The following is a 27,621-nucleotide window of genomic DNA, read 5'->3' on the forward strand; positions in this document are numbered from 1 at the left end:
TTGTTGTTGTATGTGTTGTGTATTTTTATTGTAGAATCGACGATACAAGAGTTACAATGCCACTGTCGTACGCATACATTTATACATTTTAAAATCAATATTATTGTTTTGACATAAAACTTTTCTTGACTGATGACGACCGCTTGTGTTGCGATATAAAACGTCATGAGCTTTGGGTTTTATATTTTAAATTTGTATTTAATGTTTATTATTAATTTGTTTCTTTTTTTTACCTTTTTTGTTATCTTCGTGACTTTACCAACGAGGGTGGCGAGCGCCGTGCGTCGTGGCGTCGTGGCGTCTATCCTCTGCGCTGTTCATGTTCACCTCTCTCAGGACGTACCACTCAGATCCACAATCCTCACTGACTCACCAACTATACCATACCACAACCCCCCAAACAACCCCCAAAACAACCCCCTCCCCACCGCCAGCCCAGGGTGTAGGGGCTGAGTGAATGTGTGGTGAAACGAGTGCAAAGGCCCCATGGAGTCAGCGTTGTAAAACGACAGCAGCCCCGCGTCCCAGTCCAGGTGGACCCCGACTCTCGGCGGAGGCTGCGGCACCGACAGTGACGTCTCTACCCCGCCATGCAGCACTGAGAAGCTGTCACCAAGTTTCTGTAGACACCAGGAGACGTCACTCTCTCCCAGGAGGCACTCTGCATCACTCCCTCTCCGTGGGATCGTCCCGTACGCAACTCCAACTCGACAACACCGCCTCGCGCTCTCCACGTCCACCTTCCAGTAGTGCTTACCGGACGAGAAGCTCTCAGAGCACAGCGCTTGTGACCAGCGTTCAAAGCGGTGTGGGTGATGGGGGCGACCCTGGGGGACACCACTCAGCGTCGCCGTCCTGAGATCCGAGGAAATCTGGAGGTCGTCGTGAGCTGAGTTTGTGTCCAGAGTCGGTGAGCGTCCATCTGTGGTGAGTATTCGTGCACACACACTAATATTAGTTAGTAGTAGTGTACACACACTAATATTAGTTAGTATTAGTGTACACACACTAATATCAGTTAGTATTAGTGTACACACACTAATATCAGTTAGTATTAGTGTACACACACTAATATCAGTTAGTATTAGTGTACACACACTAATATCAGTTAGTATTAGTGTACACACACTAATTTCAGTTAGTATTAGTGTACACATACTAATATTATTTAGTATTAGTGAACACATACTAATATTAGTTAGTATTAGTGTACACACACTAATATTAGTTAGTATTAGTGTACACACACTAATATTAGTTAGTATTACTGTACACACACTAATTTTAGTTAGTATTAGTGTACACATACTAATATTAGTTAGTATGAGTGTACACATACTAATATTATTTAGAATTAGTGTACACATACTAATATTAGTTAGTATTAGTGTACACATACTAATATTAGCTAGTATTAGTGTACACACACTAATATTAGTTAGCGTTAGTGTACACACACTAATATTAGTTAGTATTTGTGTACACACTAATGTTAGTTGGTATTAGTGTACACACTAATATTAGTTAGAGTTAGTGTACACACACTAATATTAGTTAGTATTAGTGTACACACACTAATATTAGTTAGTATTAGTGTACATGTAGTGTTGTAAAGACGAATAAACTTCTTAGGAGGCACACTCTGTTTATTTTAATCCTTCTCTTACACCGTCCTTAACACACAGAGGGGTTTACGGTGCCCTCATCCGATACCCTAAGGAGGTACAGCCTCCGGACTTAGCTTGGCGGGACTTGGACGTCTACCGCTAACCTCCTTGATACCTAAGGAGGTACAGCCTCCGGACTTGGCGGGACTTACACGTCTACCGCTATCCTAGCCTAGAGTACTCCGGCTTGGACCTAGGGGAGGCTATCTGACCCACCGCTGGTCCGGTGGGTCCTGACCACTGGCGATGCCGAACCTTAGCCCTCAAATGGGGTGGAAGGCTGGTCCAGGGTCCTGGCTAGTCTTCAGCCCAGTCTTCGGTCTTCGTGTAGGGAGAGAACTCCCCGAGCTCTGTTGGGTCACCCTTCTTATACTCGTTCGTGGCCTGATATAACCAATCACACATTCACAAGTGGAACTGGCCGATTGGTTCTCAGAAAACTGTGGCTATGATCCACTTCACCTCGTCTGACCCCAACCGTTGTGTACCCCGAGGTAACGCTGCACTGCACCCTTGACACCTGGTTGAAATGCAGTTTACTGAATAGTGCGTGGTTAATGCCTCTACATACACACACTAATATTAGTTAGCATTAGTGTACACATACTAATATTAGCTAGTATTAGTGTACACACACTAATATTAGTTAGTGTTAGTGTACACACACTAATATTAGTTACTATTAGTGTACACAGTAATGTTAGTTGGTATTAGTGTACACACTAATATTAGTTAGTGTTAGTGTACACACACTAATATTAGTTAGTATTAGTGTACACACACTAACATTAGTTAGTATTAGTGTACATGTGGTGTTGTAAAGACGAGTAAACTTCTTAGGAGGCACATTCTGTTTATTTTAATCCTTCTCTTACACCGACCTTAACGCACAGAGGGGTTTACGGTGCCCTCACCCGATACCCTAAGGAGGTACAGCCTCCGGACTTAGCTTGGCGGAACTTGCACGTCTACCGCTAACCTCCTTGATACCTAAGGAGGTACAGCCTCCGGACTTGGCGGGACTTACACGTCTACCGCTATCCTAGCCTAAAGTCCTCCGGCTTGGACCTAAGGGAGAATATCTGACCCGTCGCTGGCCCGGTGGGTGCTGACCACTGGCGATGCCGAACCTTAGCCCTCAAATGGGCTGGAAGGCTGGTCCAGGGTCCTGGCTAGTCTTCAGCCCAGTCTTCGGTCTTCGTGTAGGGAGAGAACTCCCCGAGCTCTGCTGGGTAACCCTTCTTATACTCGTTCGTGGCCTGATATAACCAATCACACATTCACAAGTGGAACTGGCCGATTGGTTCTCAGAAAACTGTAGCTACGATCCACTTCACCTCGTCTGACCCCAACCGTTGTGTACCCCGAGGTAACGCTGCACTGCACCCTTGACACCTGGTGGAAATGCAGTTTACCGAATAGTGCGTGGTTAATGCCTCTACATACACACACTAATATTAGTTAGCATTAGTGTACACATACTAATATTAGTTAGTATTATTGTACACAAACTATTATTGGTTAGTATTAGTGTACACACGCTAATATAAGTTAATATTAGTGTACACAAACTATTATTGGTTAGTATTAGTGTACACACGCTAATATAAGTTAGAATTAGTGTACACAAACTAATAGTAGTTAGTATTAGTGTACACACACTGATATTAGTTAGTATTAGTGTGAACACACTAATATTAGTTAGAATTAGTGTACACATACTAATATTAGTTAGTATTAGTATACACATACTAATATTAGTTAGTATTAGTCTACACTTACTAATATTTGTTAGTATTAGTGTACACTTACTAATATTTGTTAGTATTAGTGTACACATACTAATATTAGTTAGTATTAGTGTACATATACTAATATTAGTTAGTATTAGTGTACACATACTAATATTAGTTAGTAATAGTGTACACTTATTAATATTATTTAGTATTAAGTGTACACTTACTAATATTTGTTAGTATTAGTGTACACAAACTAATATTTGTTAGTTTCAGTATACACAAACTAATATTAGTTAGAATTAGTGTACATATACTAATATTAGTTAGTATTAGTGTACACACACTCATATTAGTTAGTATTAGTGTACACACACTAATATTAGTTAGTATTAGTGTACACATACGAATATTTGTTAGTATTAGTGTACACAAACGAATATTTGTTAGTATTAGTGTACACATACAAATATTAGTTAGTATTAGTGTACACATACTAATATTAATTAGTGTTAGTGTACACATACTAATATTAATTAGTGTTAGTGTACACATACTCAAATTAGTTAGTATTAGTGTACACAAACGAATATTTGTTAGTATTAGTGTACACACACTAATATCAGTTAGTATTAGTGTACACATACTAATATTAGTTAGTATTAGTGTACAAACACTAATATTAGTTAGTATTAGTGTACACACACTAATATTAGTTAGTATTACTGTACACACACTAATATTAGTTAGTATTAGTGTACACACACTAATATTAGTTAGTATTAGTGTACACACACTTATATTAGTTAGTATTAGTGTACACACACTAATATTAGTTAGTATTACTGTACACACACTAATATTAGTTAGTATTAGTGTACACATACTAATATTAGTTAGCATTAGTGTACACATACTAATATTATTCAGTATTAGTGTACACATCCTAATATTAGTTAGTATTAGTGTACACATACTAATATTAGCTAGTATTAGTGTACACACACTAATATTAGTTAGTGTTAGTGTACACACACTAATATTAGTTACTATTAGTGTACACAGTAATGTTAGTTGGTATTAGTGTACACACTAATATTAGTTAGTGTTCGTGTACACACACTAATATTAGTTAGTATTAGTGTACACACACTAATATTAGTTAGTATTAGTGTACATGTGGTGTTGTAAAGACGAGTAAACTTCTTAGGAGGCACATTCTGTTTATTTTAATCCTTCTCTTACACCGACCTTAACACACAGAGGGGTTTACGGTGCCCTCACCCGATACCCTAAGGAGGTACAGCCTCCGGACTTAGCTTGGCGGAACTTGCACGTCTACCGCTAACCTCCTTGATACCTAAGCAGGTACAGCCTCCGGACTTGGCGGGACTTACACGTCTACCGCTATCCTAGCCTAAAGTCCTCCGGCTTGGACCTAAGGGAGAATATCTGACCCATCGCTGGCCCGGTGGGTGCTGACCACTGGCGATGCCGAACCTTAGCCCTCAAATGGGCTGGAAGGCTGGTCCAGGGTCCTGGCTAGTCTTCAGCCCAGTCTTCGGTCTTCGTGTAGGGAGAGAACTCCCCGAGCTCTGTTGGGTCACCCTTCTTATACTCGTTCGTGGCCTGATATAACCAATCACACATTCACAAGTGGAACTGGCCGATTGGTTCTCAGAAAACTGTGGCTATGATCCACTTCACCTCGTCTGACCCCAACCGTTGTGTACCCCGAGGTAACGCTGCACTGCACCCTTGACACCTGGTTGAAATGCAGTTTACCGAATAGTGCGTGGTTAATGCCTCTACATACACACACTAATATTAGTTAGCATTAGTGTACACATACTAATATTAGTTAGTATTATTGTACGCAAACTATTATTAGTTAGTATTAGTGTACACACGCTAATATAAGTTTGTAATAGTGTACACTTACTAATATAAGTTAGTATTAGTGTACACTTACTAATATTTGTTAGTATTAGTGTACACAAACTAATATTTGTTAGTTTCAGTATACACAAACTAATATAAGTTAGAATTCGTGTACACGTACTAATATTAGTTAGTATTAGTGTACACACGCTTATATTAGTTAGTATTAGTGTACACACACTAATATTAGTTAGTATTAGTGTACACATACGAATATTTGTATTAGTGTACACAAACGAATATTTGTTAGTATTAGTGTACACATACAAATATTAGTTAGTATTAGTGTACACATACTAATATTAATTAGTGTTAGTGTACACATACTCAAATTAGTTAGTATTAGTGTACACAAACGAATATTTGTTAGTATTAGTGTACACACACTAATATTAGTTAGTATTAGTGTACACACACTAATATTAGTTAGTATTCGTGTACACACTAATGTTAGTTAGTATTAGTATACACATACTAATATCAGTTATAATTAGTGTACACTTACTAATATTAGTTAGTATTAATGTACACTTACTAATAATTGTTAGTATTAGTTTACACAAACTAATATTTGTTATTGTCAGTATACACAAACTAATATTAGTTAGTGTTATTCTACACATACTAATATAAGTTAATATTACTGTAAACACACTTATATTAGTTAGTATTAGTGTACACACACTAATTTTAGTTAGTATTAGTGTACACATAATAATATTCGTTAGTTTTAGTGTACACATACTAATATTCTTCAGCATTAGTGTACACAAACTAATATTCGTTAGTTTTAGTGTACATACTAATATTAGTTAGAATTAGAGTACACAAACTAAAATTAGTTAGTATTAGTGTTCACACACTAATACTAGTTAGTATTCGTGTACATACACTAATATTAATTAGTGTTAGTGTACACAAACTAATATTAGTTAGTATTAGTGTACACACACTAATATTAGTTAGTATTAGTGTACACACACTAATATTAGTTAGTATTAGTGTACACACACTAATATTAGTTAGTATTAGTGTACACACACTAATATAAGTGAGTATTAGTGTACATACACTAATATTAGTTAGTATTAGTGTACACACACTAATATTAGTTAGTTTTAGTGTACATACTAATATTAGTTAGAATTAGAGTACACAAACTAAATTAGTTAGCATTAGTGTACACACACTAATATTAGTTAGTACTAGTGTGCATATACTAAAATTAGTTATTATTAGTGTACACACACTAATATTAGTTAGTATTAGTGTACACACACTAATATTAGTTAGTATTAGTGTACACAAACTAATATTAGTTAGTATTAGTGTACATGTAGTGTTGTAAAGACGAGTAAACTTCTTAGGAGGCACACTCTGTTTATTGTAATCCTTCTCTTACACCGTTCTTAACACACAGAGGGGTATACGGTCCCCTCACCTGATACCCTAAGGAGGTACAGCCTCCGGACTTAGCTTAGCGGGACTTACATGTCTACCACTATCTTAGCCTAGAGTCCTCGGGCTTGGACCTAGGGGAGGCTATCTGACCCACCGCTGGCCCGGTAGGTCCTGACCACTGGGTATGCCGAGCCTTAGCCCTCAAATGGGCTGGAAGGCTTTCCAGGGTCCTGGCTAGTCTTCAGCCCAGTCTTCGTGTAGGGACAGAACTCCCCGAGCACTGTTGGGTCACCCTTCTTATACTCGTTTGTGGCCAGATATAACCAATCACACATTCACAAGTGTAACTGGCTGATTGGTTCTCCCTAAACTGTGGCTACGATCCACTTCACCTCGTCTGACCCCAACCGTTATGTACCCCGAGGTAACGCTGCACTGCACCCTTGACACCTGGTGGAAATGCAGGTTACCGAATAGTGCGTCGTTAATGCCTCTACATACACACACTAATATTCGTTAGCATCAGTGTAAACATACTAATAATAGTTAGTATTATTAATATTAGTTAGTATTAGTGTACACACACTAATATTAGTTAGTATTATTGTACACAAACTATTATTATTATTTTAGTAATAGTGTACACACACTTATATTAGTTAGTATTAGTGTACACAAACTAAAATTAGTTAGTATTAGTGTACACACACTAATATTAGTTGGTATTAGTGTGCACATACTAAAATTAGTTAGTATTAGTGTACACACACTGAAATTAGTTAGTATTAGTGTACACACACTAATATTAGTTAGTGTTAGTGTACACAATCTAATATTAGTTAGTGTTAGTGTACACAATCTAATATTAGTTAGTATTAGTGTACACACTAATATTAGTTAGTATTAGTGTACACACTAATATTAATGAGTATTAGTGTACACACACTAATATTAGTTATTATTTGTGAACACACACTAATATTAGTTAGTATTAGTGTGCACATACTAAAATTAGATAGTATTAGTGTACACACACTAATATTAGTTAGTATTAGTGTACACACACTAATATTAGTTAGTGTTAGTGTAGACCAACTAATATTAGTTAGTATTAGTGTACACACACTAATATTAGTTAGTATTAGTGTACACACACTAATATTAGTTAGTATTAGTGTAGACAAACTAATATTCGTTAGGATTAGTGTACACACACTAATATTAGTTAGTATTAGTGTACACATTAACATTACTTAAGATTAGTGTACACACACTAATATAAGTTAGTATTAGTGTACACAAACTAATAATCGTTAGTTTTAGTGTACAATTACTAATATTAGTTAGCGTTAGTGTACACATATATATATATGGCCCCTTTTCCATCTTGATATTAACAAGTAATTTTTCGATACATATAGACACATATTTCTATTGTTTTTTTTAATAATGATAAAAAAACAACCCAACCCAGGCCGTCAGCATGGCATGTGGAGGTCATGGACGGGCCATGGAATTAAAAAAATAATTATTCCCAGGGTCAGAGGTCACAGACCAAGTGCTGAAGCAGGCAGACGAAAACCAGCACTGACTCCAAGAACACTCCCCCACCACAGCGAGACTAAATTAACGAGGAACCTTGAGATGCACGGCGTGTGTAGACCGGATAAAGGCGCAGCCCTGAAGAAGGACGGGAGAGACCCCGCCGCGTGTCTTTGCTAAAGTTGGCAGTTGCACGATAATGGGGCAGAGAGTGGGGGCCAGAGAGTGTGGGGAAAAGACTGAGAGAAACCGCGAGCAGGAATAAGGGCGAGCAGAGAAGAGATGCTTGGAATGAAAGAATCGGCACTAGCTGCACCAGCAAAACCCCCAGATGTTGATACACATAACACATACGGGAGTGGCAGTTTACCACACTCCGAGCCATATGGACGTAAACCAGGGACGGGTTCCACAAAAAGAATGGCTACCATGCAAAGCAATTTTAATAAAGAAACCCCCTCGCAATTCTAGGGGAGGGAAGGAGAAATACGGATAAAAACATGAAAACATGAGGCTGAAAACTTCGAGGTAAGAGAGAGACAGAATATTAACCCTAAGTCACCAGGATATTACGTATTGATAGAGCAAAAAAGGGCGGAGCTGGGGCGAGGCGAGTGACATGACAAGTCAGATCACTTGGTAGACACATTCCACGCAAGCACAACCGACGTGGAATCTATGGCAGAGATTACTTTCCAGAAAGACGCACATCACACAACCATGAGCCATGGGATAAGCAGGAGTCACCGAGCAAAGTTGACTCACATTACAGGTGCAAAAGGCACTACAAAAGTTATGTTAAGCAGCGCCACCGTGATGGTGACAGCTCATATGAATCTGACGCCTCTGACGATGATCAACTGTCCGAATACTCATTCAGTAGTAAGACTCTGCAATTGATGGACAAAGCTCTCGTCAGAATTCCCTACTTCGATCCACACGACAAGAACAGGGATATACACACTCACATCGCAACGGTGGAAGCAGAAGCACTGATCAGGGGTTTGAGGAAAACGGATGAGAAAGCCAGTTTACTGAAACGAAGCTTGCACGAGCAATCAATACACTGGGTAAAGTCGCTATCATATAAAATTCGGAACGATTTCAAAAAGCTGAGCCTGGCAGTGATTCGGAAGTTTGGAGAATATTTAACATGGTCTGAGGGATTTAACGCTGCAAAATCTATCACCCAGTGTGCAGACGAGGATCCGCGAGATTACCTCCTACGGTTTAAAAGAGCGTACTGTGCGGGCGATGTGGATCAGTATCACGAAGGTGACAAAAGGTTCAAAGTTATGTTTTTCGGGTCCTTGAGTCCAGAGATTACAGAGATTGTGGGAATGGTCTTGAATTCAGAGACAGCCTCCTGAGACCACATAGAGGATAAGGCTCACAGAGCTTGGCTGTACAGAGCTAAAGACAATAACTCTCCAACACCCAGGGAAAGAGATAATGTAACCAACGTTTCAGAGGGAAATAAAAATCACGTGAGCAGAAACACAACACCACCAGCGAGGCAATGGCCCACAGGCTGGGAGCGATCACAGCGTGCAGGGACGCATATTTGCGAGAATCGCGGTGTGTGTAGACCGAGAGCAGAATCATGCCAGTTCCCAATGCCACAACACACGAAAAGTCAAACACAATCTGCCCACTTCCGATCGATCCCACCATCAGCTTTACCAGGAGAGAGCAGAGGCATGAGAAATAGGGAGACAGGTGTGAGCTTGGCTGAGACAAAAACAATGACACGGGCACATGATGAATCAATCACATTGGTTGAGAGGGAGCTTTCAGTGAGAGCAGTGTCCGCTGAGCTGCAGGGAAATCACAGACTCGTTAAAGAAATTAAGCAGGCTGCTGGTGACAAGGCAAACCAGGAGGGTCACAATGATTGTGAAAAACTAAATGCGTCGTGTGCCAATTATGATAATGTGGTGGAAAACGCAACAGTCGCTCCCGTGGTTGACACACCTATTGAACAAGAAAAAGTTACTATTGAAGAGTGATCAGACGGGAAATGATAACCATCAGGATCAGGGAGAGAAACCGGATTGTCTGGTAAATGGAAAAGCCACCCATTGTGTCGCGGAATTGCGTGAGTGTACTGTGGAGGCAAATGAATGCAGACATCAGCCTTTGGATGAGAAATTGTGCTCTGGCACAGTAAGGAGGGATGGAGATCAGAGTGTTGAAGTGGAGGAGATAAAGATCCATGGTGAATCGAGGAATATGTTGAAATCCAGCACGTGCACAAACATAGAATCGAATCGTGGTAAGGAATCGAATCGTGGCCCAGAGTCGAATCGACTTCCGCAGTCAACAGAGGTGCACCAAGCTGCGAAGAATGCAAATGACCCCAACAGTCGAGCACGGAAACTCATGGTGTATGTTAATCCTGGTTACGCACAGCATAACTTCACGCCACACAATCTCACATGGAAAGAGAGGGCTAAAAAACAAATTTAGTACAGATACGAACCAGAAACCGTGCTCATTTGGCCAAGGCCATAACAGGAGCAACCAAGACGACGATGTGATGATGTTGCATGGAAGCGTCATAGGTAACTCTAAGATACCTGGCCATGAGAGATATGATACACTCTTGACTAAAAGTGTCAGTCAGGTTATCAATGACTTGGTACAGAGGTGGCAGAGAGGTAACATGAGAAAGACAGAGAGACACCGTGGTTCTCGTTAGCCTGCACTCCGCCATGATTAACTTAACAATCCAAGAATTGGGTTTTGCAATCCGAGGTCTATACGAAGAAGAGAATACTCGACAGCCAATTCAACGGTTGATCCAAGACTTGTTGCATAACACCAGCGGCAGCATCAGTGATCTTATCCAAGGACAAATTCCTTCATATCTGGTAACTCCAACAATGAAAAATAATGTGCTACAAGCAGCATCCCTGGAAACAATCAGTACAACACAGGTACAAATTGCCTTTTACATGGGTACAGCCACACCAATACATGTGGACTCCCAGACCAGACAGCTGGCATTTTTTTTTACCACTGGTCAAACCCGAAAATGTATTTTGATTGCGGACAGTATTGAACATGGGTACCTGGAATAATGACATTTACTCTAAGATGGAAACCCCCTTAGTGGTGGTCTATCAGGAAGAGGGCCCCCTTAAGTACCTAGTTCCTGACCTAAACATGTGCCAAATAATGAAAGAGGTTCATTGGCTCTGCCCAGGGGAACCATTCCTAATCAATACCGCAGAAATAATGTGCAGTCTGTCAACCCTAACCTCCAGGGAGACTTGCAAGTTCAAGCTAAGTAAGCCCAACGAAAGAACCGAAACAGTGGCCATGATAGCCGATGCTCAGTGGTTAATAAGCACACCTCTAGATACGGCAACCGTTTCCACCGATCAACACTCCGTAACCATGAAAGTTCCGATTCCAAGCCACATTGCCCAGGTCACAGTACCAAGAGGTACATTCGTACACATAGGGGACAAGGTATTATATAATTTAGACAAAAGCCTACATCAAGCAGAGGTAGAAATAGTAAACACATTCCGAAGCCACAAGTTTGAAATAAGCAGAAACTCTGTCTAACCTGTTGAAGAGTAAAGCATTTCATATGGTGAAATTAATCAGCGAGTCAGAGGTTAACGTAACAGATCTCACTTCGGCGACCGAAGAAGCCGGATATCAGCGGAATCAACAGGTGGGACTGGGAATCACAGGGGCAACAGGAATGATCATACTAGTCATAGCTATCCTAACCATAACATACCATATGGCCAAAATTAATGCCGAACTTAAAAAAACGAATCGCATGGACAAGCCACATACCATTCGAGCCCAGGAACAGAGGTAGAGTCAAGGCCTGACGATTCCACCCAAGGGTAACCATAAAAAAAACATATTTTTTACGACATCTCCTATAACATGGAGTCAGGAAAAGAATTTCCCTTGTTTAACCTTCCTTTTTGTATTTATTTTCTTATTTCAAATGAAATCATGCTAAGTTGTGACACGTATGCGCACGTTGTAAGGATAAATCAGCCAAAGCTGGAGGACAATTGATGATTAATGATGGAAAAGGGCATATATTTTTTATTTTGAAAATGACCTGTGGCCAATTGAACATCGATCATTTTTAAAAGGGCGGATGTTGTATATATGTCCCCTTTTCCATCTTAATATTAACAAGTAATTTTTCGATACATATAGATACATATTTTATTGTTTTTTTTAACAATGATTAAAAACAACCAAACCCAGGCCGTCAGAATGGCATGTGGAGGTCATGGACGGGGCCATGTAATTAAATAAATAATTACTCCCAGGGTCAGAGGTCACAGACCAAGTGCTGAAGCAGGCAGATGAAAACCAGCACTGACTCCAAGGACACTCCCCCACCACAGCGAGACAAAATTAATGAGGAACTTGAGATGCACGGCGTGTGTAGACCGGATAAAGGTGCAGCCCTGAAGAAGGGCGGGAGAGACCCCGGCGGGTGTCTTTGCTAAAGCTGGCAGTTGCATGATAATGGGGCAGAGAGTGGGGGCCAGAGAGTGTGGGGCAGAGACTGAGAGAAACAGCGAGCAGGAATAAGGGCAAGCGGAGAAGAGATGCTTGGAATATCAGCGTGTCAGCGAAAACCCTAGCAAGTGTTTAAGTAAGATATAACAATACATTATTCCATCCATAACGTTCATGTTGGCCGTATTCACCGTGAACTATACTACGCTTACACAAAGATAAACTGCATGACTTGGGCGATGTTAAACCCAGGGTCGGAGAGGAAGGGAGATCCCGGCCGTCTTTGTCTCCCCGCAGCGCGGGGTAGGAGTGTGTATACGCTCGGGGAAAATGAGTCAAACACCACAACGGGAAACTAACACAGACCTTGGGTTAAATACAGAATCATAACTGTGGAGGTATGATTAAATGAAATGATAACTTAACACTTTTTAACCATTCCCTTGTGTGTCGGGGACATGATGCAGGGAGGGAAGCTTGCCCTCCCTCTCGTGCAGGCAAACAGAGCGGCAGACAGAGAGACGCCTTCGAGACAATTTGTAATGTCCGGTTGTTTTACTTTTTGATGGTTATTGGAAGGAGGAGGACAGCGTTATAGGCCGTGGATGACGCACACAAGGACACACACTGACACACGTATGGACACACACATACGGACAGATCCTGACACAGCAAAATCGGAAGGAGCTCCGCCTTGTGGGCAGGATCCAAGTGAAGGGATTTTTGGCATAAAGAGAGGACCCTGCAGCATTGATACCTCCGTTCGATCAGTTCAATCAGTTCGCTCGGAACTCGGTGGAGTTCGACCGGGGGTCGGCTCACGAGAGAGTTCGACCAGTTCGTCCGGAACTCAGCCGAGTTCGGTCGGCTAACTGGAGCCGGACCCTCGGGGCTCAGTTCGACCGGTGGGTCGGCTCAGGAGCAGTTCAAACCGGGAACGAGAGCAACAGGTCGCCAGCCGGCGAGCTGCAGAGCAGGGGGCGGCCAGCGGAGGCCAAAGGGGCCCCGTCGCTACCCACCGATGATGGCGAGACTCGCAGGGTTGTGAGGCGCCACTGAGTGTGAGTTCAAAGAGCTGAAAGACAGAGTATCGCTGAAAGTTATTCTACATTGAGTCCAGCTGCAGCGCGATTGACGCACCAAGCAAGAGCTTCAGCAGTGGAGAGAAACCTGCTGTCAGAGAACCAGCACGAGCGTGATCGCTCAGCTCATCCAGCATCGGAAAGAGCCCCGTGAACAAGCAACACCAGGAGGGAGCAGCGTGCCGGCGCAGCTCATTCCCCAGCGGCGTGAGAAACGCCGAGCGAGAAGGAACCTGCCTTCGTTCGTATACCCCTCCTCCACCTTCACAAACCCGCTGCGCTTACGTTGTCTGCTCACACAAGAAGTTACCAAAAGAACAATCCTACGAACCTAACACTAAGACTAATAAATCATCAGCTGGCCACGAAGGCATCACCGCCCCTCAAATGATAACGATGCGTCGGTTATAAGTACATTAATTAAGTTTTTCTAATATTGAAAGTTTCTGGTGTTAGTTTTCTGATGGTACTTCTAATCGCATAAATTACCCATAGTTTCATCTATCCGAATTAATCATTGAGACCTTCGCCACGGGCTGCGCTCACAGGGAGAAATGATGTTAAACCGGCTTCCTTATCATCCAATCTTGTACGCGAATTAATTAATCTCCCGTGAGGAGCACGTCCCATCGCATACCTTATTCCAAGCCATCTCATAATTATACAATATCGCTGATGAATCTATGAACGCATATTTGTGCCTTTAGGAATAATAATCGTATGAATACCGTCGCTTAATATTAAGGACTTTATTCATATTTTCTATACGTTCGTGTTACGCTGCATAATAATTAATTGCCCTGTTAAAAACGTGATAAGGATTGCCTATGGATCAATGAATGAGCATCCGGGAGTACTATGTGGCCGATTTGAAATATAATAATTCATAATAGAATGTTAAAGTTTTTGTTTAGAATAGCTTGCACGCATGTTTTAATCACTCTCTCTCTTCCTAACAACAATTGCGTTATTTGGGATCCATGTGCCGTTGTCAAAGTTAAATTGTACAGTCGTTGATGATACTGTATCGATACCGTGTTGAAGTTCCGAGATTGAGAGTTCACATACTATATTATAGTTAAGGTTTAATTAGAAATAAATTGATTAATACAGAAGTGGTCGTGTGATTATTTCCTGAATTTTTTGCATAAGATCTGTATCCTGCGATGAGATATGAACCTGGGAACAACACATAAACACACTAATCCATACCTAGTAAACGTTAAAGCGAGAATCATTGTATTATACTGATCGATATTACGAGGGGAGAAAACGAGACCGTTTTTGACACTAGCATAACTGCATACAATTGATTGCATTATCCCAATTGATAACACCACCTCGTCAACGAGGCGGGGACTGATTATCATAAAGGCTGTCGTTAACATAACCGCACCCACTCGTATAAATCAATACGATTACCTCTCGAATTAGCATAATTTATACGCATAATTACACAAATTATCATAATTTCGGATTAATTTTGCAAAATTCAAAATTCATTTAAGTTTCATTATTTTCATCAAATTTTCACACACCCACTTATACAACAAGTGGGGGTGTGCGTAGGTGAGTGAGTGGGTGAATGAGTGTGAGGACTGGTAATGTAGCGGTATGCACACTGCACCGCGTAGAAGCGACCTGGCGACACGTGCTGATTGCTCATCAAAGTGCCTTTTCACGTGGAAATGTATAGCAGCCAAATACCCTAAAGGCAGATTTCTAAACGTGGAGGGAAAAAAACCGGAGGACCTGGAAAAAATTAGGATCTTGCACTGAAACTCTGAGACGCAGTCAATTATTTACATTCCGTTGCACTTTTTAAAGTCCTGGTTGTGAAGGCTGCCTTCGCGATTATGAAACAGCTGCAGCCTCCATCCTGCACTTCGTTTTACGTGAACAGTTTAATCCCAATTTGCCCACAGTGAGCGCCCTAAGTAGAATAAGTTACTTTTCATTTGGCTCTCGTTCATCTTAATTCTCATGTAGCAGCCACTTTCCTGTAGCAGCACTGTCACGTTGATGTTGTTGTGTGCAACTTCTGATGAGTGAGACCCTTCGTGCTGTTAGCGATCTTTCACCAAGCACCTCGGTGCCTGTTTCATGACCAGAATGCACGCAGGTCTCCCTTGCCAAAGGGGTCACTCTGCATTAATGCACTCAAGCCTGGGTGAAATAAAGGAGGCCTTCCAAATGGGTAGGATTTGCAGGCAATCTGGAGTCTGTAACGGAGCCTAACGAAGATTGTCATGGCAGAGGGACGTACCGAGAAAAGGCAGAAGCTTAGTTTGGACGCCGCCCACTGAGATGACTTTTGCGAGGTTCAGACCATGGGAGACGGGGGCTGGGTAATACTGAGTCTCCTGGGAGACGGAGCTCCTCCTGCACTCACAGCACAGGATACACACAGAGTCTAATGAGGGGCCATGTCTCTCTACACTCACAGCATGATACGCACAGTTTTATGAGGATCCATGTCTCTCTACACACACAGCATGATACACACAGAGTCTAATGAGGGTCCATGTCTCTCTACACAACAACCGCCATTCGCCTCTAAGTGGCAGTGACGTGCACCCTGAAGCCACGTGAAGTGTCGAACGCCCGCTGGCAGGAGGTCACGGGGCAGACCCTGGTGCCACAGGTCGACTGAGATGACTGGCTGATGCATCACCTGTGCCCCTTACTGTGCCACCTTGCTGTGCTTTAGCCAACCGGCGCTCCACTCGTTGTTGTGAGCGCCGCTCCTCCGCCCTCTGTTGTTGTTGGAGGGCGACTGCCTCCAACTGTCCAATAGCGTCCTTCACGAGCCTCCTCCACAGAGGCTGATCTTGACACCGCTGGTACCAGTCATCGGCAAGTCCACTCAGCTCCACTGTTTCCTGTACCACATCACTCCATCTCTTCTCTAGCCCGTGCCGCGCCCGATTATACCCCTCTATCCGGCCGAACAAAAGCTGTTTAGGCATGCGGTGGCTGGGCATGCGGGCTACAGGATCCAGCCAACGCAGCCTTGCCTGCCGGAGGAGCTCAACGATTAGACTTTGCCCAGATCTTTCAAGGATTTGTGAGCTCCTCACACAATCCAGCCTGGTTAAACCAGGATGGATCGTAGGCAGGCCAGCCTAAATGTTTCTAATCGGCAAAGATGCTTCATTAGGAGGGTCCACGCTTCGCAAGCGTAAAGAAGGGAGGGAATGACCATGGCCGAGAAGATATGAAGCTTCGTGCAGAGCGACAGACCAGGAAGCTTCCACATATCGTTACGCAACCGATGAAAATATATTGCTCCTCGACTGATTCGGAGTGAGACCTCTGCTGTTAAACCGGAGCTGGTCATGAGCACACTGCCCAGGTATGGGAGACTCTCCACTCTCTCCACAACTGCCCCATCACTGATTGGGAGGTGTGGGAGTGGAGTGTCCGATGGTACAAAATACCCAGGCAGGTGCTTAGTTTTGGTGGGGCTGATGGTAAGGCCTCACCTCTGAGTGGCACACTCCAGTTTCAGCAGCAGCGTCTCCAACTCCTCCTCTGAATGAGCAACAATTACCAAATCATCGGCATACATAACGTGGTTGACCACTCACAGCACAGGACACACAGAGTCTAATGAGGGCCCATGTCTCTCTACAAATGGACCAAACAGGCAACCCTCGACTTGTGAGCACCAGCTCCCATGAAATTAAAATAACTTTGACTTAAAATCCAAACTCGCAGTTGCAAACTGAACCGCTGAACTATTTTGTTCAGAAGAGCAATCCTCTGCCATATGTGATGAGCCGGCCTCGTGCTGGGAGTGTTTGCATGTGTACGAACATTGTGCGTGTGTTAACATTATGTGTGTGTGTGTGGAAGTGTGGGGGGTATAGCTGCTGCATCTACCAGTCATCTCTGTCAGCCAACCCATGGCACCTGGGTCTGTCCCGAGACCTCCTGTCAGCGAGCCTTCGACATTTCACGTGACCTCAAAGTGCACCTGGCCGGGCACAGGCGCCGTGGTAACGTCACCATAACTTAGTGGCGAATGGCCGTTATTGGTATTGGTGTGGGGAGCGGTAGGGTAGCGGTGAGTGCGCTGTGCTACGAAAGCAACGACCCGAGTTCGATTCTTGCTCACGGCCAACACCAGTACCTGGTGTGGGGTGTAAACATCGCCACTGGGGAGACAAAAGCAGCGGGCCGTGACGCTGGCCACCCACCCCCTCGTGTGCCACAGTGGCGGTCATCTTAGGCGCTGCTCGCTGAGAGAACTTGCCCCAAACATCCTGTGAAGGCTACACGGGGGATTGTTGTCGTTGTGGTGTCTTTGTCGATGTGTGTGCATGCGTGCCCCGTTTGTTGTGGTGACTCATTGCCCCCCTTCCGACTACAGGCGAGCATCAATGTAAGTGAAAACAAAGTTTGTTTTCTATTCATGTAAATGTATTTTATGTTTAATTTACTATACAGTATTTTTTTTACATTGTTGGATGCAAATGTACAACATTTCTTCTTTATTATTAGTCTAACAATGCTTCCCTCTTTGTTGAACCCTAACAAATTTTATAACCATGTCAGCATTTAAGTACGGTGCATTATTGTTTTCCGACTTACGAACTGTTCGACTTACGAACGAGTCTCAGGAACAAATTGCGTGTGTAACGCGAGGACTGCCCGTACGGGATATAATTGACCACATGGGATACAACTGCTTACAATTGGGTCTATTAGGAATCACATCACGACCGTTTGCTGATTTGTCCACCAGGTGGCAGACAGAGCTCGAGTTTGAGTCTGGGTTGGTACTGACCTGAGTCTCTCATTTACGGGAGCCTGAAAAACACAAACCCGCATTTCACATTAACATTGACATCATAAACAGATGCCCAAACCTCCACACAGTCGCCTGCTATTTAGAGTGGAGTGCGACATCAAGGAATTAACAAATACCTGCACACGGGAGAATGGTGAAAAACAGAGTTATCTGTGTGCCTTTGTACTGTTAAGCCTATTCTTATAAAATGTTGACTTAAATATTTCGTGACTGCAGGTATTCATATGCTTGTGTTTCAAACGAAATTTCGCGAGTTTTTTTATATTTTTAATATTTTTGATATATATTTTTTTTATTTTAGTGTTTTATTATTTATGTATGTTTTTATTTTAAGTCTACGTGACTTCACCGAAAGAACCATAGGATATTAATTCCTGCAGTCACGAAAGCTTTAATTCAAAACATAGAATACCTATTATTATTATTTTTTTTTTCAACAATAACAGGATTCCTTTCACTGAATACGGACCCCAACAAATGACACAGCCACTCCTTGCAGGTCTAGTCTAGCAACTAAACAAATGGTTAAGTAATGTTCAACAACTCGTGTTTTTGCTCAGTAGCGAGCTGCCTACCACAATGATAGCTCAACGAACTGGCTTATGTGGACATTTATAATTTCAGCCAAATACTCTGAATGCGTGATGTTGTTTCTAAATGGAGTGAAAAACCAGAGGACCTGGAAAAAGTCTACGCGATCACAGAGAGAGAGAGACGTAGACTAAAAATTTAGAGCAGGCATCGTCAGGGTCGGGGTCAAACCCACGACCTACTCCATACCAGGCGAGGTAAATAGCGATGTTGTGCTGGACAAGTCAAGGTCTGAATGTCACACGGAAGCAAACGCGTTTCTATTTATGGACACCGCCGATTCCTCCCAGATCGTAAAACACTAAAATAAGATTGCCAACAATGTGAACGTCTCACAGGGTGGTGCACCTCTGCTGGTTGGAGATAAACCCTCTGATAAACCAAGGCTGTGAGTATAAACTACTTTTTATACCTTACTAGGTAAGGCCCACTGAGCTATATAGCTCTGCTTCAGAAGTAACCTTGCCACAAATCATAACTAAAAAAGTGGCTTATCGTGTGGAAATTTATAGCAGCAAAATATTCTAAACGCGTGATGTTGATTCTAAATGTGGAGGGAAAAACCTGAGGACTGGGAAAAATCCACGCAAGCACGAGGAGAGAGAGATATGCAAACTCCGAATATACAGCAGCAGACGTCAGGGTTGGTATCGAACCCACGACCTCCTGCATATCAGAAGAGGTAGCTAACATCTCCTAGCCACCCTGGCGAGTGAATGGAGGTGGTGCCACCTGCAGGAAGGAGAGCGGGTCCTGTACAGCGAGGGCGGCGAGCAGCTGGTTGATCTCCTGCTCCAGGCCACATGCTCTGCTCTCGTAGCGAGCGATGTCCGCCTGGATGCGGGACAGCACGGAGCGGCCCTCCTCATCCACGCGCTCCAGCGCCTCCCTCTCCTCCTCCGTCAGCTGCTCCCTCCGGCGCTCAAACTCTCGACTGATCCGCCCCTTGGTCCCACGCAGAGACTCCTACACAGTGATACGATGACGCGCTATTGAAACGCAACACGACACAGTGCGATGTGACGTCATGAAGGACTTCGACACGGCCACGTCTAATAAATCCGTACAAAGAGGCGGGCGACTTAATTTTTGAAAACGTCGAGTAATGAAATGCATAAAAGGAGATTTAGTGAGGATATTAATGGGCACTCATGCCAAATGCTAAGTACCCATATAGTTTGTGTGTTTGTCTGTACCTGCACGTGTCTGTGTGTGCTCTCTGTACCTGCACGTGTCTGTGTGTGTTTCGCTGTACCTGCACGTGTCTCTCTGTACCTGCACGTGTCTGTGTGTCTCTCTGTACCTGCACGTGTCTGTGTGTCTCTGTACCTGCACGTGTCTGTGTGTCTCTCTGTACCTGCACGTGTCTGTGTGTCTCTCTGTACCTGCACGTGTCTGTGTGTCTCTCTGTAACTGCACGTGTCTGTGTGTGTCTCTGTACCTGCACGTGTCTGTGTCTCTCTCTCTCTGTACCTGCACGTGTCTGTGTGTCTCTCTCTGTACCTGCACGTGTCTGTGTGTCTCTCTGTACCTGCACGTGTCTGTGTGTCTCTGTAACTGCACGTGTCTATGTGTCTCTCTGTACCTGCACGCGCTTGTAGGCACGCTTGAGTTGCTTTGTCCGTGATTCTGCCATAGTCTTCTTCTCCTCTCTCTCCGTCTTCTCGAGTCTGAACGCCTCCTATACACGGGGTAGACAAATACGCGATGTTTGGTTCTCCCATCATTGTCATCATCTGGCCCATGTCTTTAACCTGGATCCTTGCAGGCCAGTTTCGTGGATCGCCCAGCGATAATCATCGACCTTTTAAATCTTTCAACCTCCCAGGTTTGAGGTGGTCATCCGTGTCTGAGGTAGGTGGCTGGATCACAGCGCGGTGTAATGAGGAGTCCCCACTCCCACGCTCGTGTTTTCTTCAGTTTTCCTAACAATGGAATCTTGCGAAACCGAGAACCATAACCCCCCGATATATCTACAGCACACACTTTGCGTGACAGTGCGGTAAACACCCAAACTTAAATACGAAATATTACAAGAAACCAAGCTGAGTGCCAGAGCTGTATTAGGGTACAGACAGCTCTGGTGCTGATAGGGCTGCTGCTGGGGCGTGTTGGGACAAGTTGGACAGGACTAAGTGGAGGGGAAAGCCATGTGACCAGGTTTGTATCACAGCACGCTAACCACTACACCACTGCTCCCCAAAGCAGAACAACTGCACACTCATGTCACAGGTTAAACATTCCTAGAAATATTCTTAGTTTTTTCGGTAAAGTCACGTTGAAGGGAAACAACAAAATAATAAAATATATATAAAACAATAAAAAATTCTCACGACGTTTCGACCATAACTCAAACGGTCGTCTTCATGTGTGTTGGTTTGCATGAATGTATTTTTAAACGGCGCATTTATTTATTTATTAAAAAAACGTTAGCGCCACGCGCAACGATTTGGCAGTTTATTTAGGACTAGTCCATCTATATTCTGAAAAGAGGAGGGGGGGGGAGACGAAATTTTTTTTATAATGTATGCTGTCTGAAAGCCACTGTAAGCGTGAACAATCAATTAAGACCTGAAATGGTTTATCAAATCTTTCCTATGATTGCTAAGATAGAATCCATCTTCTCGGTTGAAATTGTCTCTGTGCTTGTATATGTGGATAGCCTCATGAACGAGTCTCTCATGGAAGCCAGATGGCTTACAAAGAACCTCTGTCTTGGAAAAGTCAATGGCATGTGAGCCTACTGAATTAGAACAATGATCTGCCACGGCCGAGGTGTTGGTCCTACCGTGTTTAAGGTCTGCTTTGTGTTCACGAATGCGGTCCGAGACATGGCGTTTGGTTTCTCCAATGTAACTACTACCACAGAGGCAACTTAGTTTGTAGACACCAGGGTATTGTATGTCCGGAATCACATCTTTTACAGACGGAACCAGATCACGGATTTTATGTAATGTGTTGAAACGGACCTGGATCTTGTGTTTATTCAAGATTTTGGAGATCTTTTTTGTGATCCCCGCAATGTAGGGTAAAGTGATGGTTTTGAAAGGCTCCTCAAGAGGGTTCTTCTTCATGGTTTGAGTGATAGCTTTGCGGCTTGTATAGTCGGAGTAACCATTAGCCCTAAGAGCTTGGTGTACGTGTTTGAGTTCACTGCTTATGTGTTCCTGGTCGGATATGCATTGGGCTCTATGATACAGAGTCTTGATTAGAGAATTCTCTGTATCATAGAGCCCAATGCATATCCTACCAGGAACACATAAGCAGTGAACTCAAACACGTACACCAAGCTCTTAGGGCTAATGGTTACTCCGACTATACAATCCGCAAAGCTATCACTCAAACCATGAAGAAGAAGCCTCTTGAGGAGCCTTTCAAAACCATCACTTTACCCTACATTGCGGGGATCACAAAAAAGATCTCCAAAATCTTGAATAAACACAAGATCCAGGTCCGTTTCAACACATTACATAAAATCCGTGATCTGGTTCCGTCTGTAAAAGATGTGATTCCGGACATACAATATCCTGGTGTCTACAAACTAAGTTGCCTCTGTGGTAGTAGTTACATTGGAGAAACCAAACGCCATGTCTCGGACCGCATTCGTGAACACAAAGCAGACCTTAAACACGGTAGGACCAACACCTCGGCCGTGGCAGATCATTGTTCTAATTCAGTAGGCTCACATGCCATTGACTTTTCCAAGACAGAGGTTCTTTGTAAGCCATCTGGCTTCCATGAGAGATTCGTTCATGAGGCTATCCACATATACAAGCACAGAGACAATTTCAACCGAGAAGATGGATTCTATCTTAGCAATCATTGGAAAGATTTGATAAACCATTTCAGGTCTTAATTGATTGTTCATGCTTACAGTGGCTTTCAGACAGCATACATTATAAAAAAAAATTCGTCTCCCCCCTCCTCTTTTCAGAATATAGATGGACTAGTCCTAAATAAACTGCCAAATCGTTGCGCGTGGTGCTAACGGTTTTTTTTATAAATAAATAAATGCGCCGTTTAAAAATAAATTTATGCAAACCAACACACCTGAAGACGACCGTTTGAGTTATGGTCGAAACGTCGTGAGAATTTTTTATTGTTTTTTATATATTTTATTATTTTGTTGTTTCCCTTCAACGTGACTTTACCGAAAAAACTAAGAATATTAATTACTGCAGTCACGAAAGCTTTAAATCAAAATTCCTAGAAATGCAGTATGTGATAATAGTAATTTAAGGGATATTGCTACAAGTAAATATATGCAGATTAAGTTTAACAATTCGGCTTTGGCGACCAATACTGTTCATAAAAGAGATGTTTTTGGGTTAGGTCATGTAAATAGAAATGTGTCGTTAAACCCGCCACCACCCGACTCAGTCAATTAGTAACATTCGTCACGTAAATACAACGTGCCAATAAGTGACTAGTTCAGCATCACCAGTGTGTAGGAAAGTAAACCCACAACATTTACAATTAGTGACTAGTTCAGCACCACCGTTGAGTAGGAAAGTAAACCCACAACATTTACAATTAGTGACTAGTTCAGCACCACCGGTGTGTAGGAAAGTAAACCCACAACATTTACAATTAGTGACTAGTTCAGCACCACCGTTGTGTATGAAAGTAAACCCACAACATTTACAATTAGTGACAAGTTCAGCACCACCGGTGAGTAGGAAAGTAAACCCACAACATTTATAATTGGAATACCATGACATTTTGCCTCACTACTAATTACAACCAGCATCATCAGGCGACAGCCAGAATTGAATATGCAGAGTAGCATTGTCAGTAGCAGCGAACATAATAATGTCAATATTAACACTATCATACTAACACTAACGATAGAGGAATATTACCAGCGGCAGCAACAACGACAACAACAAACATCCGTAGTCATGATGATGGTGATTATTGACTTGAATATCCTTCATTGTGATATTTGACTTAAGCTGTCCCCATTTGATTGCCTCTGGCAGGGCCTGACACTGGCAGGATTGAGCGCTGTGAACGTGAAACTGCCCACGCCAAGTCCCACACAGCCTGCTGGCCGTGTACCCTTAGTCCCGCACTCTGTTGCCCCATTTCACCTGACAATAAAAACGTGGCAGGCTAAACGCTCTGGGGGTTGGCCAAGCTTCACCGTGGCAGCGCTCAACCACAATCCACTGTTGTGTCACTGAATGCAAATACACGGCGTCTATGTTAGAGGCACGGTGGCATTTTAGACACCAAACATTTTTCAACAAAATCAAATCTAAATCTGCCCTACGGACAATCATCCCGTGCCTTGTGGCCTGTCTCTACCACTAGAATGTCTTCTGATTCGCCTCCTTTAAGTTCATGGTCAGTGCACTTCAAAGCCGTCTCACGTTTGAAGTATCTCGCGTTAGTCCACATTTCTCTCCACCCATCATTGCTGCTCACAAGTACGAATCTTATTATGTGAAGTGTATTTTACAACTTTGCCAGCCATGTCACAAAGTGCTTTGTCTTGTAACTAAACCATGGAATACCCTGCTTTGCTAAACATTCAAAACAACATTGCCAGATGCCTTGTCTCTGCTGTCTAGCGTGTGCCAGTTTTACAATACGCGTTGCCCAAAGTCATTTGATTGACCGTCACAATGCTGGCACAATAGGAGTTACCTAATAATGTGCAAATCTAAATGATAAAATACAAACCCTCTATCTGAACAACACACTCAGAATGCTGTAGTCACACTGAGGGATATTTGATTACAGCAGCGATTTAGATCTCACCTGTTTTGTCCGTTGTGCATTTTCCAGTGGAATGACCTCATGCCCTCTATGTTCCCCAGCGATGGTGCAGACTGTGCAGACCAGGCTGTCATCCTGTTCACAGTAGAACTTGATCTGCTCCTGTCTGTGCTGCCGGCAACGTCGCTCCTCCAGGATCGCGATGGGAGCCACCAGGACGTGGCCACTCAACCTGGGATTCTCCAAGTGAGGCCTCGCGTGTCTTGCACAGTAGGACATCTCACATTTCACGCAGGTCTTCACTGCAGGAGTGTGGCCGTCAGTGCAGTTGTCACACACAACGGCCGCGGCCATCCCGTCTCCAACTCTGAGCTGCTCCGCCAGGTTGGCGAGGGCCACGTTCCTCCTCAGCTGGGGTCGCACAGGGAAGGTCGCTCGGCACTGCGGGCAGCTGAAGCTGCTCGCCGTCTCCCAGGTGGTCTCCAGGCACCGCAGGCAGAACGTGTGTCCACAGCTCAGCGTGGAGGGGCAGACGAACGTGCCCAGTCAGATGGAGCAGCGCAGCTCACTATCCACACTCTCACTGGGAGTCGCGCTCGCCATGACCCATGGCTTCGCTTAGATCGCTCGCTGTGTGACTCAAAGAGACGCTGGACCAGGACCTATCTTTCATAGCGACGGTGAAGAAGGAAGTAAAATACTTACAATTTTTCATTGTCGTCAATGACATCACGAGACACCGCCTGGAATGTGAACCCGCGCCCTGAGGTGTGCAAACAGCAGCCTCAAGGTGAACACGGCTACTGTACACACCTTGCCATTTAAAGAAATGAGTGCTGTTGTTAATATAAATCGGTGAGGCTCAGCTGCGGTGGCTCATTCGTGAGATGAGTGTCGAGAGATGAACTTCTACAGCAAGTTGGTGGCAAGATGTTTTCTCCCTCGCCCGGTATACAGGAGGTGGTGGGGTTTGATCCCAATCCTGACGCCTGCTTCATATTTAAAGTTTGCGTCTCTCTCTCCGTGGTCGCGTGAATTTTTCTCCGGAAAATTTTACAATCAACATCACGCGTTTAGAGTAGTTGGCTGCAGTACATTACCACGTCATAAGCCATCATTTGTGGCCAGGTCGTTTCAGAAAATAGCCACATTGCTCAGTGAGCGTTGCCTGGTAAAATAAAAAAAAATGTTAGCATAGTTGTAGATATCTCATGATGTCCTGTAACTCCATCTAAGTGTAATTACCCCAATGTGACAAGTTGCTTGAATGTCCTAGTGGCATCTGAGATGGAATTTGCCTGTAGCCTCCCGTGACAGATCCTGGGATCTTGAGCCTTTTGCTAGCAGTGTGAATCTATCACCAACTCTACCTGCCTCCATCAACCACTGCTGGCGATGTCACCGTCTCTCACTCTCACCTTGTCCGAGACTGCAGATCCCCGTGCCGGCCATTCACAGCCGCACCCACCGCTTACTTCAGGTGCGTTGTTGTTTCACATTCACACGCACGGTTACTCAACGCGCATGCACACGCAGCAACACAAATGCCCATCGGTGTTCACCATCATTGTAAACAAATTTAAAAGAAATTAAACTAAACTATTTTAAAGTTACCAGGTGTAATGCCCCACTGAGCTATTGAAATATTATTTTTCAGAAGCGACCTGCCCATCACAAATGACAGCTCAACAAAGTGGCTCGTCATGTCGTAAATGCATAGCAGCAAATAATCTAAATACTGAACTCTAAACGCTGCTTGAACCCAGAGACGCTCTCTTGGGCTCTGCGGGTTGTTCACAGCAGATAACGAATGCCTTAGACTCTACACCCAAGTCGGACTTGTGGGAATACCCGACCTGCACGAAATTGAACATACGGCCTGGACTAACGGATAAATAAGCGACACTCCGTTTGAAAGCTTCCTTCTACAAGGTCACCAATGAGAGCGAAGGGGGTCCCCACGATGTCCACGGCTCATTCCTTGGTGCAGCAGCAGCGACGGCTCAGTGCTCAATGAGGCGCAGTGGCTCCAGGCCAAGCAAGCAGCGTGATCCGCCGCCGGTTTTGCAGCCAACAAATCCTCGCAGCGTCCGGGGAGAGCCGTCTAGGTGGCAGCTCAGCACTCCTCGGGTGCCAAACAGCCCACACCCGGCTACGCATCCAGTTACACTCACACACTCACTCACTTACACACTCACACTCACTCAATTACACACTCAATCATTTGCACACTCACTTACTTACACACTCACTCACACACTCACACACTCACTCACACACTCATTTACACACTCACTTACACACTCACTCACATACCTACACACTCACACACTCACTCACTTACACACACACTCACACACTCACTCACTTACACACACACTCACTCACTCTCACACTCACACACTCACTCACTCACTCTCACACACTCACTCACACAATTACACTCTCACACTCACACCCTCACTCACACACTCATCAATAACAACAACCGCCATTCGCCACTAAGTGGCGGTGACGTCACCACGACGCTTGTGCCAGGCCATGTGCACACACTCACTAACATACTCACACAATCACTCACACACTCGCACACGGGCCTACGGTCTCTCTCT

At 43.6% G+C, this 27,621-nt stretch overlaps 1 protein-coding gene across 1 annotated transcript; it reads right to left on the reverse strand.

The window, feature by feature from the left end:
- On the reverse strand, positions 1 to 26,789 carry LOC116957995 (tripartite motif-containing protein 14-like). The gene is made up of 6 exons (XM_076058153.1): positions 25,052 to 26,789; positions 20,871 to 20,966; positions 20,018 to 20,251; positions 18,671 to 18,693; positions 16,145 to 16,260; positions 1 to 922 (listed from the first exon to the last, which is right to left on the reverse strand). The coding sequence occupies exons 1-6, from the start codon at positions 25,361 to 25,363 to the stop codon at positions 333 to 335; spliced, it is 1,371 nt and encodes a 456-aa protein (XP_075914268.1). The 5' UTR covers positions 25,364 to 26,789; the 3' UTR covers positions 1 to 332.
- Positions 26,790 to 27,621: the final 832 nt, after the last annotated feature.

The sequence above is a fragment of the Petromyzon marinus genome (assembly GCF_048934315.1).
Source record: "Petromyzon marinus isolate PM22_M1 ecotype Great Lakes invasive population chromosome 68 unlocalized genomic scaffold, UKy_Petmar_22M1.pri1.0 chr68_unloc.1, whole genome shotgun sequence".
Lineage (NCBI taxonomy): Eukaryota > Metazoa > Chordata > Hyperoartia > Petromyzontiformes > Petromyzontidae > Petromyzon > Petromyzon marinus.

What these genes read in the sequence shown, in the direction of transcription:
- LOC116957995 (XM_076058153.1), bottom strand. Translation starts at nt 25,363, where the DNA reads ATGGCCGCGGCCGTTGTGTGTGACAACTGCACTGACGGCCACACTCCT. An exon ending in GTGCCTACAAGCGCGTGCAG is followed by an intron (nt 20,252 to 20,870) that starts GTACAGAGAGAC and finishes ATCACTGTGTAG; the next exon opens with GAGTCTCTGCGTGGGACCAA. An exon ending in ACCCGCTCTCCTTCCTGCAG is followed by an intron (nt 18,694 to 20,017) that starts GTGGCACCACCT and finishes TGTGTTTTTCAG; the next exon opens with GCTCCCGTAAATGAGAGACT.